The sequence below is a fragment of the Rhinolophus hipposideros genome (assembly GCF_964194185.1).
Source record: "Rhinolophus hipposideros genome assembly, chromosome: 10".
Classification (NCBI taxonomy): Eukaryota; Metazoa; Chordata; class Mammalia; order Chiroptera; family Rhinolophidae; genus Rhinolophus; species Rhinolophus hipposideros.
The window spans coordinates 22,820,542-22,841,872 of NC_138056.1; the positions used below are offsets into that span (position 1 = coordinate 22,820,542).

The 21,331-nt window shown below is 48.0% G+C and overlaps 1 protein-coding gene across 2 annotated transcripts in view; it reads left to right on the plus strand.

Moving 5' to 3' along the window:
• ABTB2 (ankyrin repeat and BTB domain containing 2) overlaps window positions 1-21,331 on the plus strand; it is a gene marked incomplete at its 3' end in the record, with an annotated part of 170,468 nt that overhangs the window by 115,068 nt on the left and 34,069 nt on the right. For both annotated transcript variants that reach the window (XM_081062649.1, XM_081062650.1), the window contains exons 2-3: window positions 10,287-10,433; window positions 16,981-17,194. In XM_081062649.1, coding sequence (XP_080918775.1) covers window positions 10,287-10,433; window positions 16,981-17,194 — 361 coding nt within the window. The remainder of the gene's footprint in view (window positions 1-10,286; window positions 10,434-16,980; window positions 17,195-21,331) is intronic.

A 21,331-nucleotide genomic window follows, 5' to 3' on the forward strand; every position in this document is an offset into this window, starting at 1 on the left:
TAGTACAGGCTATTAGCAAGTACTGACCTGGGACCAAATCCCAGCCGCCACCTATATTTGTATGGCCCGCAAGCTAAGAATAAATTTGAGATTTTTAAATGGTTGAAAAAATATTAAAAGATGATTTCGTGACACATGAAGATGATATGAAATTCAAATCCGTGTCCATAGTTTTATATGGGCAACACAGCCACAACCATTTGTTTACGTATTGTCTCCACATACTACCCTGAATAGTGGTGACAGAGGCCACATGGCCCCCAAAGCCAAAATATTTACTCTCTGACCCTTTACAGAAAAAGTTTGCTGACCCCTGCATTAACAGTGGCTGAGGAGATGGCAGTGATGTCCATTTGCCAGACCCCAAGCTGACCCCCAAAAAGCACACAGTCTTAAGGACAAATAACGTAATTGCTCTACAAACACAACGTCATGACAAGCTCCATAAGGCTCTCCCTCCCCAACCTGTCACTACCCTGGGACCTTCCTACATGGGCTATGGATCCCTTCCTCCAGGAAGCCTTCTTTGATCACTCTGCCTGGGTAGTCTGGCTTAGAGACCCTTCCTCTGAGCTCCTTGTGCTGACTGTGTTAGCACTTTTCACGCAATGTTGAGTTGACTGATACGCCGTCTGCCCTCCTTCACTAGACTGCAAGCAGCAAGAAAGTAGGGGCCGTGTTTTGTTCATTTTTATGTCCCTAGAGCATAGACTTCTGGCACACTATTAGGTCATCAATAAACAGTGTTGAATAAATGAGTGAGTGCATGAGTGCAGAATAAATAACCCATCTGTGGTGAGGAAAGCATGATTCTGTCATTGCACAGACCACAGTGGCCTTTAGGAAAATAAATGGATAGATTGGCTTTAGGTCCATCCCTTCTTTCTAATGGTGATTAAGTACTTTTATATGATATCTGATGGTCTTATCCTAAAGCCATTGGCCCAGAGAATCATTGAGGCCATTTATAAAAATATTCCCATTTACTACATGCTTACTATGTGTCAGGCGTTTTGCCAAGTGCTTACTTTCTTCCTTTAATCCTCAGTCCTGTAAATTAGAAGGTCTTTTTAGACCTATTACACAAACGAGCATGTTGAGGATCAGAAAGGTTAACTAGTCCAAGGTCACATAGTTAGTACGAGGCAAAGCTGGGTTTTGAACCCTCATCGTTCTGACTCATACTATTAAATCATCTGGAGAGTGTAATAGTCAAAGCCCTTTAGAATGGGAACCAAAGCTGACTGAAACAGGTCATATTTGTTAGAAGGACTCTAGCACTGTAAATTTCTGACTAATGCACTCATGTTCTATTAATAAATACCTTGGCCATCTGCCCTGAACCTTGTGATATTTGCGTCTTTTTTCTTTTTCTTTTCTTGTTTTAAACCCCTAAGGAGTTTCTTGTGCTTGTTATGGATGCTTGGGGTCATTTATCCCTCTCCCCTACTCTGGGCCGACACTTTGCCCACCCCTCAGTTTTTCCTGCTGGCAGCACTGCTCCCTAGCAGGGCATGCAGCTCAGGAAACACTCGCAGCACGAACTTCGCTTCTTCTCCCACCCCTGGGCCCACCAGTATCCCCACTCCAGTGTTGGCAGCTGTGAGGCTCTTTTTCCACGTATGGTGACTCCGACCCTGTGGTGTGAGAATTTTTCCCAGCTCTCCCTGTTCTCGGATCCTAGCGTGTTGCAGCCTGCACTGGCCACCATGTGACTGTGCCGTGATCATACAGACTCACACGGTGGGGACACGGCTGAGCCAAGTGTTGGCAAAATGCCCCAGGAAGTCCCACTGCTGATGCAGCCCCTCAGCCACCCTGAGTCACCCCCACCTGGCCAGGTAAAGGGCTTGGCGCTCAGAGGGGCCAGTGCTTGGAAGGAGGCATGAGGACAAAATCTCAAATCCTGGTTTAGCAATATAGAATGGTTTCTGCGTGAGTTTCTTCCAAAAGAATTACCCTTTCCCCTTACCTTATTTTTTTAGTAGCATTTCTATAAAACAGCCAGATTTTCCTTATTTACTTTTTATTTGCGTCCATGAGCTCACAATGGTAGTCATAATGGTTTTGTTTTTATTGCGATTACATTTTTCATTATTTTTTTCAGATTTTTTTGAGATATGATGGACATAGAGCACTGCAGACGTTTAAGGTGTGCAGCATATTAACTTCACGTACACATATCATTATTTAATCAGTAGAAAAATGTACGAAGAATAATGGAGGGAAAAAATCGTCTGAAAATGTTCCCTTGCAGAAATAAATCTTTTATGTTAGATGACCTCCATCCTGGGCTCTTTATAAGTAACTAGATTATAATATTTTTTTTTCACCATTCACTTATTTTCTTATATAAAAGTTTAATTTCCGGTAACTAATTTTCTGCCATAGTTGAAATTGTGGACATTCCTCTGCTCAGTAGAAACATTCTCTCACCCCTTTCTTCCTCTAAGTACATCTCTCCCCTCCCTCCATTTCCCTTATAATAATCACTTTTTACTGTACCAATAAATCATTGTAAAAGGTTAGAAAGCATAGTAGTTCAAAACATTTTTATAACCATAATGTAAAGAGTGACACTTTTACCCTGGTGCCTGTGTGCATTGGTTGGGGAAAATTCCAGTATTTTGGGGTGACGACTTTACCCATCTCTCCATCCTCAATTTCTTCTCTTACGTGTGTGTGTGTGTGTGTGTGTGTGTGTGTGTCTGTGTGTGTAGAATGTGTTGCCTTTGTACCAAAGTGGCTCAAGTTTGCCCTTGGCTCATATGAATTAGTGTGCCCACCCACCATGGGTCAAGGACAGCGTCTGACAAAGGACCGTGGTCATGTGGTGGGTTTCTCTTTCTTTAAGAGGTGGAAGTTCCAAAATTCATGCTTCCTGGGTCATTCAAGTTCTCGATGTGTTACATCAGTACTTTGGAGAGAGGCCACACAGCTTCTCTCAAAAAGTATTCTAAACACCATGGAGATCTTTCTCCACAGGAAAAAGCTCAGTCGTTTATAGGTATGTTTGCTGCCCCGCACTGCTCGATGCTGTGACTGTTTGCTGGTTTTTCCAGGGTTCACCTATACGAGTAGGTGTAGTTTCCTGAAATCGATCTGCTTGGTTCCTCTGGCTTTATTTTACTCTCTTGCAGAAAGGGGAAGTGGCAATAAACAGATTGGATTTTATTAGGGTTTTGCTTCAAAAAAAGTAAGCAGCAATTCAAGATCTCTACTAGTCGTTTGTTCTTCTGCAGGCACCCACTGCTCATTCTCTGGGTCTATGACATAACTGCTATGTACCTTAATTAAACAAATCACCAAAATGCTAGTGAGCCAGCCTTCCTAGGGGAGATTCTGGGGTTGCCCCACTGCTTTGTTAGGTTGTTTTAGTTTTATGGTGGCCCTTACCCGCCCCTCTAAATCCTCACCCTGCTGGGAGCCCCTTGAGAATTGGGTGAGCCAGCCCTGAGGTCAGAGGTGCTTCTGTCAGCTGGAGGGGAAAGACGAAGTCCCCAAGACCAGCTCCCCAAGCAGGCCCACCACCAGCAGACTCAAGACTCTCAAGGACTCAAAGGGAGATGCATTCCAGCCCAGTATTCACAGTGAGGTTTGCTTTTCACCATCTTTTCAAAGAGCCTTGGGGATGCTGGCGATGAAGGAGCATGTTGCCTGTGATCTCGCCCTGGGTTCCCTGGTCCTGGGCTCCCTGGGCGGCCATAAATGTATTATTATTTTACCGTTTAATAGTGAGCACTTGGCCCCTGAGCCTGACTTAACTGGAAGACCACCTTTAGCTCATGGTGTTCTGATAACTTAGCCAGGGTGAGGTGTTAACCAGCGCCTGCTTATGTTTGCTTTTAATTTCCTGACCTTCAAGAAGAAGGCTGGTGTGTGGTGAAGGGAGTCCTGTCCCTGGGCTTGAGTAGGGAGAGCCCCAGGTGAGAGGCAGTGTGGCGTGGAGGTTACCAGTGTGACGCCAGTGTCACTCAGGCTAGTCTGAGTCCCACCTCAGCCCTCTTCTAGCTTTGTAACCTTGGCCAAGTGACCCTGCTCATCTAAACCTCAGGGCCCCTCGTTGGTAAGTGGGGCTCGTAATACTACCAGCTACCAGTTACTCATATGAGCTAACAGCACTAAGACCACGGCTTGGGGCTTCGTGTGGGCTCAAATGCAGGTGCCCCCCTTCCTGGCATAGAGCACTGCGGCAGCCCGTCCCCATTCATTATTATCCTGTGGTAAAACCTTCTTCCCAAACTTCTTATAGACCCCCCGACTCTACTCTCTCCACGTCTCTCAACATTTTCTCCTCACTTGAATGCTTGGGCCTCATAGGATAGTGGTCTTATCGTCAGGTGGGTTCTGTTCAAGAACTAGATGAGCTTTCAGTTATTCGGGATGAGTCATTTTTACACGGATGATTGACACCTCATCAGTCAGGCATATTTCATTTCCCTTCCAGGTTTTTCTTATTTCCTTCATCTTCCCCTTGACACAGCAGCCACCCACCCCATCCCCAACCTCTTTGGGATAGGAATCTCAGGAGAAATACCATTCACTGAAGTTGGTGGGTTTTTTTTAGAATCGACTGTCAATTGAAAAATAATGTCGACTAGGTGTTTCATCACCAAAAAGGATGCATTTGGGGAAAAGAAAGGATTGCAACCCAGCGTACGTAGATATGGCAAGCTACATGCACACTCTGGCCTGCGTGCCAAGATGGAGGGGTATTTATAGAAGGGAAAAGGAAGTTAGTGGAAGGGGAAGTTGGCACCATAGAGCTTTATTATAAATATAGACTTCTTCTGGAAGGGTTCTCGCAATTATGTATTTAGAGCCCAAGAACTTGCATAAGCCCTAGCTCCTCCCAGAGACCCTGCTAGTGATTATGTTTGCTTAAGTTTCCAGTTCATTATTATCATGACTGTCCTTATACTCCATTTGCGTCTCTCTGAAAAAAATATTCATGCTTTAAGTTTTCAGCACTTGGTTTCCGTATGACTAATACACAACAACTAGGCATTAAACGTACTATATATAAAATTCCAGATCAGAGAATGGAAGCACTTTTTTAAGAAAATAAGAAGGGTTGAATTGTATGAGCTATTTGGAAATCGTTCAGTGGGGCAATATAATTTTTATTTTCAGAAGCTTATGGATTGAACCCCACCCAAGCTTCTAGCTCCTAAGAAAACTGGCAGATGACACCCTGCCAAGTTTCCTCACAAGGGCAGTGAAAGAGGAATCGTCTGCATCCAGGTTTTCATTTTAAAGAAACAGGGGAGAGGCGCAGCCGTTGTCATCTTCACAAATGAGCTTCCCTGAGCCAGGTGACCACTGAGTCTGGTGGGAAGTGCCGGTGGCAGGGGTGGGAAAAGGTGCTGTCCACGCAGGCTGCACAGGTACCTGGGCCCACTGCAGTCACACACACACACACACACACCCCCGCAAACATTTACAACTCTGGGGAGTACGCTAGTCATGGTTTGTTGAGTTGAGCGGACAGTTATGTTACAGTCTTGATGATCAGAAAAGCTGAATGCATATATATATATGTATGCATATATATATATATATATAAATCTATCCACTTTTCACAAAAAAGGATATTTTCTTTACACTTAAAATTGGGGGAATGTAATAGCTGTTGGGGAAATTAAACTGTAGGAAATGGTAATAACAGGTTCTATTTGTTCCCACTATTGACAAAGCAGAAGTTAAATGGAATGAAAGGAGGGAAGACGGTTTTGAGGGGTACACTTTAGTGCTGGAGCACACAAAGGTGCCAGTCAGAGCGTAGGATCCCCACACTGGAGAAGACTTGAGAAGCCATAGCATCAGCCCCCATGTTTTATACAGGAGAAAATGAAACCCTGCCCATTGATAGGGCCTTTGGGCTAAGCCCTGCTTCTGAAAAAAACCTTTGCACTGAAAGTCGGGTGTGTCAAGCCAGTGTGAGTCCATCTGTTCCTGGCTTGGTGCTGGCTTGGAGAGGCCTGCACCTCGACAAGCTGAAACGCAGGTGGAATTCCTGGTTGGCAACCATTGCAGGAAGGCAGGGTTCCCAGTCTTCTGCCCGTGGGTTTCCCATCTAACTCAATGGCGCCCTCTCTGGGCACTGGTGGAGAATCACCTGGGAAGGAAACTGCCTTTCCAAATCCAGAGCTGGAGCAGAGCCACGTGACCAACGCTGAATGGGAAACCAGCTTGGAGAAACAGGATCAGGTGTGGGTAGGCTTCTTAACGCGGCTGATTTCCTGGGAGGTGCTGGGAATTTCCCCGTTTACTGGCAGAATTCTTAGGTTGGTGCAAAAGTAATTGGGTTTTGTGGGTTTGTGTTTTTTTTTTTGCAATTTTTAACCTTTTAAACCGCAGTTATCTGCACCAACCTAATATTTTCATTCCTAAATTTCAGAGAAAGATAGAAGAATGCCATCTATTCCGATCTGTGGAAAGGAGTTTAAACTTCTTCGTGAGGGCAGTCCTTGGAGAGTACCAAGTCCCAGAGAAAGGTGACCAGAGTAAGGGATGGCCGGGGTGGGGTAAGACTGGAGGCAGGAGACAAGTGAGGAGATTGCTGCAGTAGCCAGTGATGGTGGCCTGAACTGGGGCACGGAAGTGACAGATTTTTACAACCATAAGTAGGTAAAAGCAGCAAGGCTTTAGTAGTTGATTGGATGTGCAGGAGGAGGGAGGGAGCTGATAAGAATGACTCACGGATCTGTTGGGCAATTGGGTGGATGTGGTGCTGAATTCAGAGAAAGGATGGTGGAGGAGGTGGCTGCGCTTTGGGCAACGAGATAATGAGTTCCCAGATTCGAGGATTGGGCAACCAGGCTGAGAAGAATTGAGTGAGGGAAGATTACAGTTCTGTGTATACACTGAGAAATGTAGAGGCTTCGCATACAAAGCACATTGGAGTGGAACATTGTTTCCACAGCAATGCTGATGTTCCAGAAGAGGAAGTCAAAGGCTAGCTCACCGCTTTGCACTCAGGAGTTCATTTCACAGCAGTGCTCTGAACGGGGCATGTGGGTTTTCTCAAGGGAAACTTTCGGTGTGCTTTCTTTTCCATCACGACTAAAGTAAACAATTTTTCCTAAGGATTTTACTAAATGGAAAAAAAAGATGCCTTTTTGCTCTCTCTCTCTCTTTCTCTGTCTCTCTCTCTCTCTCTCTTTCTTCAGAAATCTTTCTCCAGAGTGACCTTGCCCTGGGCCCATATCATAAAGTCGAGAAGTCGTGTGGGGCAAAGAAGGCATCGAGGTGTTCGGAGAATTTAAAGCAAATATTTTCCATCTCCAGTGAGAACTTCTGAGGAACGGGCTTCTGTGGGAGAGAGAAGAATTTTGGTTGACATAAAAAATGCTTTTTTAAGGGGCGGATTTGGAAGACAAGCTGTGGAACTGCATTCTAGAAGGATCCGAGGGAATAAAAGATACGGTTTTCCATCATGGGAGGTCCCGAGGGGTCCTAGGCAGGAGGTGCCTGGGGACCCATTAAAAAGAAGTCATGTTTTGGGTCTTACTTTGAATGTCCTCCTATCAAACCACAGGCCCAAACAGAACCTTTCTTCTAGTGCTGTTTAACTGAAGGGCGAGGTGGCCAAAGGTAGAACGTCATTCCATTTCAGCAGCTGGAGAATCAAGAGATTCTAGAGGTAGAGCCAAGAGATTCTAGACCCCGTTCAGTGTCTGACCCTCAATAACCTTGGGCAAGTTACTGAACTTTTGGGAGGCCTTGGAGTTCTCATCTGTAAGATGGGTGTGAATAGGTACCGGTGAAGTCCCGGGGGATTATATACGGTCATGGATGGAAGTTGTTCTCCCAGTGCCTGGCACACAGTCAGCCCTCAGCAACAGCATTATTGATGATGTGGCCATTTTTCATGATGACCACCCTACCTTCCTCACTGGAGTAATAAATTATTCTCCATAAAAAGTCTCTTAAACACAAAAGGTACTGTGCAAAAGCGGTGATGCTATCAGCTACTATTATTCCTAATAGGTTCATAATTACTTTTGCCACAGTATTTAGTGAAAGTCCCTTTGGGTGGGTGATGACTGGGAAAATGGGAATGATTATTGATGGAGCTGCCAGCTCCTGTTACTAGATCCATTGACATAATATTTCTCTCTGGGAATCCTTTTGACAAATCAGCTGAATTTCCTATTCCCTGGCCCTAAGCACTGTAAATTTGATCCACATGTCCCCAGTGTAGTTTCTGTAGATGAATAACGGAGAAAAGAGGAGGAGCCAGGCGTGCCCTGGGACCCGTAGTTGTATAGAAACTCTTCCAAATGTTTGGGCTGTCTGTGGGTTTTAGTTTGGGGTGTGTGTGTGTGTGTGTGTGTGTGGTGGGGCGGGGGGCTGTTCTCTCTTGTTTTACTTGTTTTGATGTTCAGAGCCAAGTTTTCTTAATGGGTCCTCAGCTATCAGGGAGAGTTTCTGCTTTGGAGAGTAGGGCTGGGGGGACCCCGTCATGCCCTCCTCCTTCCCACAGTGGAAACAGCTTTCAGGAAGTACTTTGATGTGGTGCTTTGCCAAGTCAGCACTGGATGCGGGGGGAGGGGCCACTGCCCTCAAGAAGGGGCAAAGGGAGATCGGGGTGCATGGGGCAGGCTAGGAGGGCAGGGCTGTCCCTCGGCTGAACCTCCAGAGTGGTCAGGATCTGGGCAGGTGGTGGCCCGCCATGTGTGCTTGCCCCAAGAAAGAGAGAAACACACAGGGCTCAGTGCGGAGGCTTCTGTGGGTGAAACAGGCAATATTGTCACATGCACAAGCCACCAATTCGGGACAGTCATAGGTGAGCTTGGTGGTGTGTTCATTGGATCTGGGCTTTCAGAGGGTTAAGTGTGTGTGGTCTAGAGACAGTCAGACCCAGGTTCGAATCCTGGCTCTGCCACTTAGTTAACAAGTTATTCAAACTCTCTGAACATTAGTTTCCTGGTATCTAAAATGGAGATAGCCGTGCCTACCTTGTTGAAAGAAAACCGAGCTAGTATAAACAAAGCCGAATTCCCAGCACATAGTAAAACTAATAGCCACAGCTCCTGACAGCACTTTTTCTGAGCCACCAGTGAACCAGGTGTTGACATCCAACAGCTCAGTTTATCCGCCTGGTTACATGACGAGCTAGGTACTTTCCTTAGCTCGTTAACACACGAGTCAGCAGCACAGAGAAGTGAAGGAACAGCCCAGGATCACACCCCTGGTTAAGTGACACAGCCAGAATCGTGAGCTCAAATGTTCCAGCTCCAAGGTCCCGTCTTAATCTCTCTGCTGTACCACCCCCCGTGGCTGTGGTCAGTCTTGTTACATTTCTTCATTTAGGACAAGGAATTCTAACCCGGATCTGGCCACATCCCAGGGGCTCTCCAGTTATCTCAAGGAATTTTAAGAGATTTTCCAAAAACTGACTGATTACATTCCTATGGGTATTTTCCTTTAAAAAAAAAAGATCCGGGTGGGTGGACAAAGAGGCATTGATCAAAGAAACAGCAGTTACCAAAAGTTGGGAATCTCTGTGACCACATGCTCTTAAGAACCAACATGTAATTTTAAGCCAGTCTGATTTTGCTTTTCTGGTGCTTTCTAAGAAGCCACACAGTGAGGTAGAGAAATTTACAGGCTGTCTCCCTCCGGGATGGATGCTGACAGCTCTGTCCCTCTGTTGCCGAAGTGCTAATGAAAAACACTAATTGGACTTGGCCAGTGGCTGGGACGTGTCCCCTTCCTGGAGGATAGGAGGCCCTCCTACCCTTTCTCTGTGCTTTCTCCCAGTCCCTCATGTGGCTTGATGAGGGAAAGGGGGCAGCGTAATAAGTGGGAGAACTGGAGGCAGGGCTGCCCTTTCAGTGGTCAGGTGGATACTTACACTGATACAGCTGTCCCCAGAGCTCCGTGAAGACAGAGCTGGGTCTCTCTGTCACCCTAGCACCCTGAATGTAGCACAGTGCTTGGCCTACATGAGACACTCTGTAAATATTCAGTGAAAGAAGACGTGAAAGAGTGAATGAATTGTTGCGTGGCCCACGAGCCTCGCTCAGTAGGCCAGGTCTGTTTGCAGCTCCAAGGAAGGAGGGTCTCCACTTGGCTTAATACCTTGTCTACAAGTAGGCCACTCCTCATTCTGGCTCCCATAGCACCGTCCTCAGTAGGGAGTCGGAGTCGGCCATCCGCCAGTGGAATCTTGACCTTTGCCCACTGACCCTGCTCTACCAGGAGGAAGGGGCAGGGCTGTGGCCTGAGGAGCTTTGTGTCCTTCCTGAGGTGACCTGTCTGCCTTGTTTCCCCCACAGGTGTCCTCTCCCTCCCAGCATACTTCAGTCCCTACAACGGAGGGTCCCTGGGCCATGACGAGCGAGCTGACGCCTACGCTCAGTTGGAGCTGCGGACCCTGGAGCAATCGCTCCTGGCCACCTGTGTGGGGAGTATCTCGGAGCTGAGTAAGTATGGCATCCACCTCTAGCGGTCTGTGAAGGAGACGGTGGGGAAGGTGTCGTCTTCTGGAGTCTAGCCACCTCCTCCTTCATGCGTCTTGCCTTCCCTGAAAGCTCGATGTTTCTAGGCCGGAGGTTGCAAACTGATGTCTCACAAGCATGTATGGTCTGGCCAGTCTGTGGACTTAATCACACACAAATCTGGATTTCTGGTTTCTCTTAAAAAACTCAGGTGGTCTGGAGACACTGCACTCAGCTCCTGCAGGGCAGCAGTCAAGGGGACCTAAGTAGCAGCTAAGCCGACAGCATGTGGTCCCCTGTATTGTCACGTGCCTCACTATCTTATAGCTGGCCTGTTTCATTCATTTATTTTACCTGTCTGGCCCAAAAAGCTGTGAGTTTACAGCCAGCATTCTTTCTGGAAAGAAAGCACCTCTGAAACCTCCATATACAACATGGAAAGTAAAAACAGAGCTGTGCTGCTGAAGGAGGGCATAGCGGGCAGCCTGGCCCTCTAGTACCCCTGGGCATCTCCCAGGACCTCCAGGCTCCCTGGAACACAGCTGGAAACCCCTTGGTCTAGGTCATTACCATTTGACAGCTGCTTCAAAAGAGGCTGTTAGGAGGCAGGAAGTCCCATGCATCTCCTGATGACTCCCTCTTGTTAACCCCCAACTACTCGAGAAATCAAACTGCACGCTCTTCCTCCTTAGTGCTCCCTCACTGTGTTAGGAGACCACCCAGTGAAGGGTGGTGACACATGCCAAGCAAGGATTGTATCACACAGTCTGGAAACAGATGAAATTTCACTGTGCTCCAGCCTTTTCCATTTGTGATTTCTTTGAATTTTCTGGCCCCTGAACAGCGAATGACAAACCTTTCTGTCTTCAAGACACAGCTTCCTCCCATGCCCGCTCCATTCTTCCTCCGCTTCCCAGGATAGAAAACAAAGGTGCCTGGTTCAAGGTCACAGAGCAGATCAGTAACAGGGCTGGGAGAGAAAGCAGGACATCCGGCTCTCTGTGTCCTGAGGGCATTACAGCATGGCCACCTGGGTCCCATGCCCCTTGAAGGATACTGCAGGAAGTGGGCTCTGTGTGTGGCTTGATCTCCACCTGTGACAAATGTCTTTGGACAGTGGGCTGTCCTTGGGGCCAGGCACAGCCCGAGTTTGGTGAACTCTGCTGTCCTGAGAACAATGAGGGCCGCACTCAGACCTCAGATCCCTAGAGAGCACCTTGGTTTTATGTTGCATTTTCAACATTAAGTGCTTAGGGCCCTTTATTCACAGGATCTCAGTTATTCCTCAGAATAACTCCGCAAGATTTGATGAGGAAACTGAGGCTTAGAGAAGAAAAGTGATTTTCCCCAAGTCACGCAGCTAGTAAGAATCCGTGGAGTCTTGCCTCCCTATGTGCCGGGCTTTAGCCACACTCCTTACCACTTGGGGCTGCGGGTTTCCTAGGTGTGGCTAGCCTAGCCACCTGCATGCAAGGTAGCTGAGGTCAAGGCTGGGCTCCACTCCTTTGCTTTTTCTCAAGTGGCTTATGTGTCCATTACAATCCACAGCCAGGCAAAGGGGAGCATTCAGACGCTTCCCTCAGGGGAAGGGCTTGTCATCATTCTGTCCTTTCCATTCAGCCCAGAGACCAAGTCCTATTGGTTCTACCTTCTAAAACTATCCCAAATTTTAGTTTGCCCTGTTAGCCACCTCCACTGCTACCAACTTAGCCCAAACCAGGGCCATTTAAACACAAATTGGATTATGTCATTCATAATCAATATCTCAATATCCCTCCCACTGCTCCCCCATGGCTTCTCAGCCCACTCAGTGAAATCCAGCAGCCTCCCCATAGCCCAGAATCAAATATATGATCTGGCGTTATCGCCTACTACTCTTCTCTTAGTCACTGTGCTCCAGCGACCCCTGCCTCCTGGCCAAGTACCTCCTACCCCAGGGCCTTTGCACTAGCTCTTCCCTGTGCCTGCAACCTTTTCCCCCAAATACTCGAGTAGCTTGGTCTTTCACTTTCTTCAAGTTTCTGCTCAAATAACAGCTTATTATACAGGTCATCCCTGAGCATGCTGCATACCGTGTTTCCCTGAAAGTAAGACCTAGCCAGACCATCAGCTCTAGTGCATGTTTTGGAGCAAAAATTAATATAAGACCCGGTATTATATTATGTTATGTTTATAATATAATGTAATATAATATAATGCGATATTATAGATCCGGTCTTATAGCAAAATAAGACCGGGTCTTATATTAATTTTTCCTCCAAAAGACACATTAGAGCTGATGGTCTAGCTAGGTCTTATTTTTGGGGAAACAGGGTAGGTGAGCACCCCACTCTCCTTCCTCTGTCTCTTCTCTTATGACTTTGGTTTTTTCCAAAGCACTGATCACCACTTGACATTTATCGTATGTTTACATGTAAATAGTCTGTCATCTCTTTCAATTGAGGAGAATGTCAGCTTCACGAGAATAGAGTTTCTCTGTTGTCCCCTGCTGTTGTGTATCCCTAGTGATTAGAACAGTGCCTGATGTCGCGCACGTGTGTGTGTGTGTATGAGTGAGAAGGAATGAGTCCTCTATTGTGCTCCTAAATGTTTGCCTCCTAAATCCCGCCTAGGATTGGTCCACATCCTGGCCCAGCCACTCCTTGGGGCAACAGGAAGAAGCAGCCCCATAGCATCTTTTCACAGACAGCCATACAGACTGTGTCATGTGCCCAGTTGCCTGAGCTCCCTTGCTCTGAAACCAGGGTTTTCGCTTGCCCACTGTGACTGAGGGAGGAGACTAGGTGGAGGCAGATATGGTAATTTTTTGCTCCGAGACTAAAGAACTTAATGAGGCTAGTGATACTTGGCACTGTGCAGCGTGTACCTAAGACTTTACCCCAAGTTTACCATCTATTAACTCCCTGCACCTTGCCAAGACCAGCCTGCCAGGTAGGTCAAGAAGTTTCTTTCTGGTTTCAGGTCAGCTGCATAGGGAGCTTGGACACTTGTATTTTTCTCTGTCCCTCTCTACCCATGAAACTATACACGGGAGGGAATAAGAAATAAACAAAATAAAGCACTTCTTTGTAAAGGCAGCCAGATGGTGTAGGCCTCTTGTTGAAGACAGTGCAAAATTCCAGACTCTCACTGCTGTTTTGTTTTTTTTTTTTTTTTACTTGATGGCTCATAATGAGGGTTGGACAGACCAGAGTGAAACCTGTAGCACCTCTGATCAAGGCTTTCATGATTAACAAGCAGCGAGGGCTTGTTTTTCATGCCTCGTGGGTGTTTCTGGGCTCCAGACAGAGGTTTCATCAAGCTTGGGATCAATTGATTCTCAAGTACAAGAACGTTCCAGAAGCAGCTTTCCGTGTCTACCTGTGCTAAACCAGGAATACAGTTCGGCCTGGGCCACAGCGTCTCAAACTAGGTGTGTCAATAGCCAGGGATTTTATCCACCCTGCTCCCTCACTGTGGCAGACTGAAACTTTAATAAAACACAATAAAAACGAATGCCTAGGAAAGTGAAATAAAAGACGTAAATGCAAGCTGTTTAAAAAATGATTGGATTAGATAAACATCAAATCACTCTGTCAAATTGCTGTGGGAGTTTTCTAATTTCTGAAGTTAACTTGTGAACCAGTAACAAGCAGCTTACAGAGCTGCCCCAGTTTGCAGACCACACTTAAAGCAGCAATGGTGCAATAGCTGAGAGCATGTGGTTGGGACACAGGACCCCAGCTCAAGTCCCAGCTGGTTGCCTCACTAGTTGTGCAACTGGGACAAATCATTTAAGTTCTGTGAGACTGTTTCCTTGTCTGTAAAATGGAAATACCTCCCTTAAGGGGTAGTTATCAAGATTGAATGAGATTTCTGTCTGTCTTTTCATGTCTAGCCTGAAGCCTAGAGCATCGAAAGTGGCCAGGAGGAAAATCACTGAGAATAGCTAAAGCAATCAACTTTCTGTTTGGCCATAAATGAGGGCTGCAGACCACTGCAAGTGTTTAGATGCCTGCCTGATCAGGGTTGTCTGCAGGCTTCTGCCTTTTTGGTCCTTGAGAGTGATTGATACAGCACACAACTGGGCTTAAAGCAAAGAGCCTGGAGACCCCATCGCCAGCTGCCATTCTGCTGCCTGCATGGTTTTCCTGAATCTTCCCAAGGCATCTCTGTTCCCAGTTCCCCTTCAAGAAGCCCTTGGGAGGCACTCCATTTTCTTTCTTGATTTTCTTGCCTGCATTCTGGCTGGAAATGTGCTACCAAAGGGTTCTACACCAATAATAATAAAACAATCATAAACATAATCAATGATAATGACTTGTACCTTGTCTGTTTCTGAAATGATATTTCAGCAAAGTTTCTCTATGATGCTGTTGCAGGCTCTTTGACTTCTCCTCCTTGTGGTCCTGCCAAAAGTTATGACATTTAGACCTGGAGAAATGGGAGCCAGGTTTCAACTTATTGGAGCCAACTTAGCTGTACAATTAGCTGTGCGGAGGCAGGCTGGCCTAGGGGGTGTTGATGTCAGTTTCTACCACCCAGGAACCCAAGGGCAGGGCTGGGAGCTGGCATTTCGGGGCCTGGACTCCTCTCCTGGGAAATGTGGGGCAGTGCGTGACTGCAGGCAGAGGCCCAGAAAGAAGAGTAGCATGGGAGGTGGCCTGGAGGAGAGAGGAATGATACCACTAGGACAGTAATCATAGTTAACATTGCCCCACTACTTACCCTGTGCCAAGCAGGCTGTTGAGTGCTTTCACATTTATTATTTATTTGAATCCTCACAATTTTTAGGTTAGATACGATTGTTTCCATTTTACAGATGAGAATGCTGAGGCTCTGATAAGTAACATATGTACGGCGCATGGGTTAAAAGTAGCAGAGCCCTGGGTTAAAAGTAGCAGAGCCCTGATTTGAAGCCAGGCCTGTCTGATCCTGGAATCTATGCTCTCGTCCATTTACCGAGTGATTCTCAGACCTGACTGGACATTAGATTCATCACGGGAACTTTTGCAAAGTACAGATGGCCCGGGTCATGCCCAGACCAATTAAATCAGTCTTGGAGCTAGGAGCCAGTTGTCAGGAACTCACTGCCCTCAACTCTGCTGGCCTTGCGGTTTGCCAGGAGGCAGCCAGGCGGCTGAGCTACAAATGCTTCGATGAGCAAAGGCGGGTGTGGAGAGAGGAGTGAGGCGCTGGGGGTGGGCGGCGTGGAGAGCTCCAATTCCAGGGGTGTCATCCTCCTTGCTTGGAAGCCCAACTCCATCGCTCTGGCTGTCATGGGAGCACTGGGCAGCTAATGCACTCAACATACACCAGGCGTTGTATTTTAAAATGAAGCGAAGGCTCTTTCTTCACTCTCTAAGTGCTGAGCACCTATTATGCAGCAGATCCTGTGCAGGGTGCCAGGGACACAGTGGCATGGAGTACCAGACTCACAGAAACTGCAGAGTAAAGGTTAATTGAAAAATGAATGAATTGGTCTTTTCCGTACATTGAATGACACTTTACTTGCCCAATTAAAACCTGCATATTTCTTCTCCCCGCTTAGGGTCAGCCATGTCCAGATGGGGGGAAGCTGACCCACAGGGGAGGACCCCGTGAGGAGAATGGAAAGGCGCCACTTTTCCCAGAACTGAGGGGCCTGCAGGGTCCTGGGGCTGTTTCACCCATCCTTTCTCAGCATTGTGGTCTCACACAATGATGGGACATTTCCTGCCCGAGCTGGTGGAATATTGAAAAGACTTGGGCAGAAACAGCACCGGATCTGAGGCCCTGAGGACCCCACAGACTTCAGTAGAGCCGGCCGCAGCCTGGGTCATAGGCCTGGATTCAAATGTAGAGTCTCCCGTTAGCTGGGCACATGACCTTGGCTAGTTAACTCAACCTCTGTGCAATGAGGCCATCCTGTGACCAGGGATATGTGTGGGGTCAGTAAGTATTTGTTTATCAGATAAGCCTCAATTTCTTCATCTGTAAAACGGGGATAATACTTGGTCCCCAGCATTTTAAGAATCAAGTTAAATCCTATTTCTAGGGAAGTGAACGCCGAGCACGTAACGAGCACTCAGTAGATGGTGGTGATGGTTTTGCTTGAGGTGTGGGGGACTGAGGCAGCTTCTCTGCTGACTTACTGAGCCTTTGCACCAGGCAGTACAGGGGGTGTCACCACCCAGCCTGACACTGGTTGTTAGAGGCTGGGAAAAGAGACCCAGAGAGATTCCCTCGGTCAAAGAGCTGGGGAGAGGCCCGTGGGGTGGTGGAGAGAGTGGGGATGTCGAAAAAGAAACCACATTAGCATAAGTTCTGGAGGAGAGAGGCATGCCAAGTGTTTCATTCAGCTAGTAAGGCAAGACTGGAAGTGAAAGGGAAACTAAATTGCTGTTGTGTGTCTAGGTGACAGTTTCCACCTCCGCCTATTGGCTCCAGGATAAACAGTAATTACAAAGGCAAGGGGAGCTGTTTCTCTTTAACTGCAAGTATCCTTGGAAGAATGTGGTCTATGAACTCATACTTATTTTCTTTTGTCCTCTCCCTCTGCCCTCTCCTCCAGGTGACCTGGTTTCCCGGGCCATGCACCACATGCAGGGGCGCCATCCGCTGTGTCCTGGCTCCAGCCCTGCCCGGCAGGCCCGCCAGCCGCCCCAGCCCATCACCTGGTCCCCAGACTCCCTCCACACGCTCTACTACTTTCTGCGGTGTCCACAGATGGAGTCCATGGAGAACCCCAACCTGGATCCCCCGAGAATGGCCCTGAACAATGAGCGGTAGGGATCTTCCATGGGCTGCCCACTTGGTGTGTGTTGACTGAGTGACTGATGGACAGAGTGAGAAAAGTACCCTGGCACAGTCCTTCCTGCCTACAAGGAGTTGACTGGGAATGCAGATGGAAGAAGGCCTGGCCCAGAAATGCAGTGGGATTGTTTTAGCCTGGGCTGGTGTAGCAGGGCTCACTGAGGCTCAGAAAGTGGGCTTCGGTCTCTGCCTCGGATTTGCCGGCTCCAGTGCTCACTTCCTGGGCTCTCTGAAATTTAGTTGCTCTTTTCTAAAGTGAGGTATGCACACCGACCTACAAAGGTGGTAGTGAGAATCGAGTGGGCTGGTGTTCTAGGAAAGACATTGGGTGGTAACTCCACCCAATTACCACTCCATCAGTGGTAATTGTCACCTCTTTTGATGACCGAGATGGCACCGTTAGGGATCTTAGGCAGGTTTTGCCCCATCCGCTCCTTCATTTTACACACCAGAATGCCATGGCTCTGGCAGGTTATTTGATCTCTAGTAGGTTAGTGGTTGAGTAGCCCCAGGGTCCAGCCTGCTGGCTCCCAGTCTAGTGCTTTCTATACAGGGTCCTAGTCCTTTCCCAGCCTGGGGCAGGGTCACTCAGAACAGATGTACAGGTTGTGCACTGCACAAGGAACCCCAGCAAAGAGCATGAGTGGAGGATACATGGTGTCATGTAAGCCTGCGGACAGGGTGCCTTTTCTAATTGGTCTACTCAGACGGCCACCTTTGTTTTGTTTTTTTTGCTGCTGGAGAGGATGAGTTTTTTATAATTTGTGTAAAATAGCATATAAGCTGGCATGAGTCTCACCTGGAGGCCACCACTTGGCCACCTAAGACAGGGTCTGTCGATGGGCTCAAGAGTTGTGTGCGTGAAGATTCAGGGAGTGGGAAAGACTTGCCCTTGGTTGAGGAAGCCCCGTCTGCATGCATTGTACCCCACAGCAGGGCCCAGGAGCGGAAGAAAGCCCAATGGGCTCTGTGCCGATTGAGGGGGGAGATGATCTGGGACCTGATACAGAAGTGCTGACGCCTTCCATGTCCCCCTGCCTCAGCTGCCCGGTGTCTTGACATTGGGTGCCCGTTGGGTGACATTGAGTCTCATCAACTGTGTGGTCCTCATACCCTCTCCACAGCCATGCCCACTTCTCTAGTGTCTCCATGGTTACAGAAAACAAAGATACAAAGGTAGATTCCTGCACCTCAGTTCATTATAAACAGCCATTGGGGAAACATTGGAAATCCTATGGACATATGGCAAACCAGACTGGGAGCTGGGAATGAGATCGCCGGGGCACAAACAGCAGTGCGGGCATTTATGAACCTTACGATCTTTGTGCAAGGTTCCAACCTCCTGAACCTCAGTTTCCTCAGCTATAAACATGGGATGGTAATGAAGTAGTAGTAAGGATTAAAGAGGGATAGTCAACATTTGCTGGGCATTTACGATGTCCAAGCACTGTGCTGAGCCCTTCACACATGTTAATTGATTTAATGCACACATTTCCAGGAAATGGGTGCTCTTTGCAGCCCCATTTTACAGATGAGTAAGTGGAGGCAGATTCCGTAACTTGCCAAGGCCACATAAGCCTGGCTTATAACCACTACACATACTATGTCATTATGAGAGGCATAAAGCAATAGTGGCCTGGTTCACACATGTAGACTTCCAGTAAGTGCAGCCACCACTGTTATTATTATTGGTGACATTATTGTCTTAATTCTCTGGGAGATAGACAGTATTCACAGGGCCGAGGCGGGTCACTCTGGGCGTGATACAGAGCAAGAAGGCTGTAGGTGGAGGCCCCGGGTTTCCTGAAGGAAGAGAGGTGGAACCAGAGCAGGGGCCCTGAGCCCCAGCTGTTTCTGCTTTGTGGAGAAATTGTTGTGGTTGCTGGAGTCGGCCAGAGGGAGAACGGGCAAGGAAAACATCTGGGATGGGGCCCAAGGCGGCGGCTGTCTTATTGTTTGGTGAGGTCCCCGAGGGTGCTAGACTGGTGGTCACGTAAGCAAAGGTCGCTGGGAGAAGAGGCCAAGGAGACTTCCTTGGACCTGTTGTCTGGGGCTGCGTGGCCGTCTGGCTGTGACCATGCCTGTGGCCCCGGGGCAGGTCAGGGAGGTGCTTCTCTGTAGGCTCTGTACTTAGCACCCTGTTCCTCCGAGGAACGTTGCCAGCCTCTGATGCTCTAAAACATAGTATCAGGGTTTCTGTAGGACCTGAGTTGCTTGTCTGTCTGTAATAGCTAAGCTTTTACGGTAACATACACATGTGTGTGTGTTTCGATAGCTCATTATTTAAAAAACACACTGTGCCACAAAGAAATTGGTAGTGAAGGCAGCTTCCCGTAAATCATGTCAAATGAGTGTTAGACACATGAGAAATTGGAACCATGTTAGAAAAAAAGAATCCCCAAATGTCAGATGTGGGCATTGACAGGAGGACACCCTAAGAACAGCCAGGCCAGCAGCCCGACAGCTGTCTGGTGGCCCAGTTTCTGGCCACGGAAGTGGGTCCTGCCATGCGTGGACGCATTCTGATGGGGCAGACCTTGGCGGCCTTTCCTGGGGACCATGGAACTCACCTGCGACTGAAGGTGGGGCCCCGTATCCCCTCATGGCACCACTACTCCAATCTCCTTTTTTTCCTTTCAATTATAGTCGTCATACAATATTATATTAGTTTCAGGTATACAACATAGTGATTAGACATTTACATACCTTACACAGTGATCACACCTATAAGTCTAGTACCCTTCTGACACCACACCGAGTTATTACATCATCATTGACTATTTTTCCTATGCCACTCGGATAGCCTCGCCAGAGATCTGCGGAAAACCAGTTCTTATACACATAGTGGCTAGTGTTTGCTAGGACTCCAGAATGATGGAGTTTTGCCTGTGTAAGTCAGGGGATATGTGTCTGTCTGTCTTTTTCTCTCCCTGTCCTTTTATCCCCTTGCACTTCCTTCCTCTGTCCCATGTCAGGAGCATGGGGACCATATCCCCAACCAGAAATGGACGGAATATCTGATTTCAGGTGTGACAGCAGGTGTGTGGTTTGGGGATTTGGTGGTTTTGAAGATTTCTGGGTCTGTTGGGATTGAGTGACTCTTCTACTGCTTTGCACACGTGGACTAAGGGGCTCCGTTTGGTGGCATAGGTTTGGCCACTGGCACCATTCATGGTGGCACTCAAGTCTGCGCTCGTAGATTGTGCTGCCTGGAGGAAATTATCCTTCTTCTTTCTAGTTGGGGGGCTGTGTGTGACCACATCTGAGCTACTAACGGGTGGGACATGAGTACCTCTCTCTTATGTGAAGCTCATTTCAGCATTCCTTGCTAAGTCATGAGAGCCTGTGAGCTGTTCAGTGGGGCCTTAGAATCTCTCTGTATGGGGCCCATCTCCCCAAAGCCTCCTCCTCTGGGTCTGAGAGGGGAGATGGTGGGAGGAAGAAGTTATAGAAACCGTGGGAGCTCAGGGTGGCAAGTGGGGCATAAATGCACTGTGATGTACTTCCATCTGCAGTTCTAGTGAGCCAGGCAATACCAGGGCTTGGGAGGAGAGAGGCCCCTCCACACCTCAGCCTCTATACTTCACTCTGTAAAATGGGCCTAAGTAATCCCACTGGGGAGGATGAAGTGAGATAACACATGTAAAAGTAGCCACCTCTTCTTTTTAAAGGCATTTCTACCTACTTCTGTTTCTTTTGTGCCCCTCAAGAAACCAATGGGGCAGGTGCTAGCATTCTTCCATTTCACAAATGAGGACACAAGGTGGGGGGCACCCAGCTGGTACATGGCTGGGCAGGGATTCGAACCAGGTCTCTCTGGTTCTCTGGTATGCCTTTCACCATACCAGGCTATATCTCTCCCACCCAGCTGCTGAGACCCGGTCCTAAAGCTCTAAGGCGACCTGGGTGGGTCCCGGCCTTTGGGGCCACCTCCTCTGGGGCCGTTCCAGCCCCACCTGCTTCTCCTCTCTCAGGACACCGCCTTGGCCTCCCTGGGAGAGACTCACAGCTGGGACCTCCCTGCACTCTTCCAGGATGCCCTTTGTGCCAGCAGCTTTGCACCACAGGCCCCAGTGAGGCACAAGGCAGGGTCTCAAACACAGAGTGAG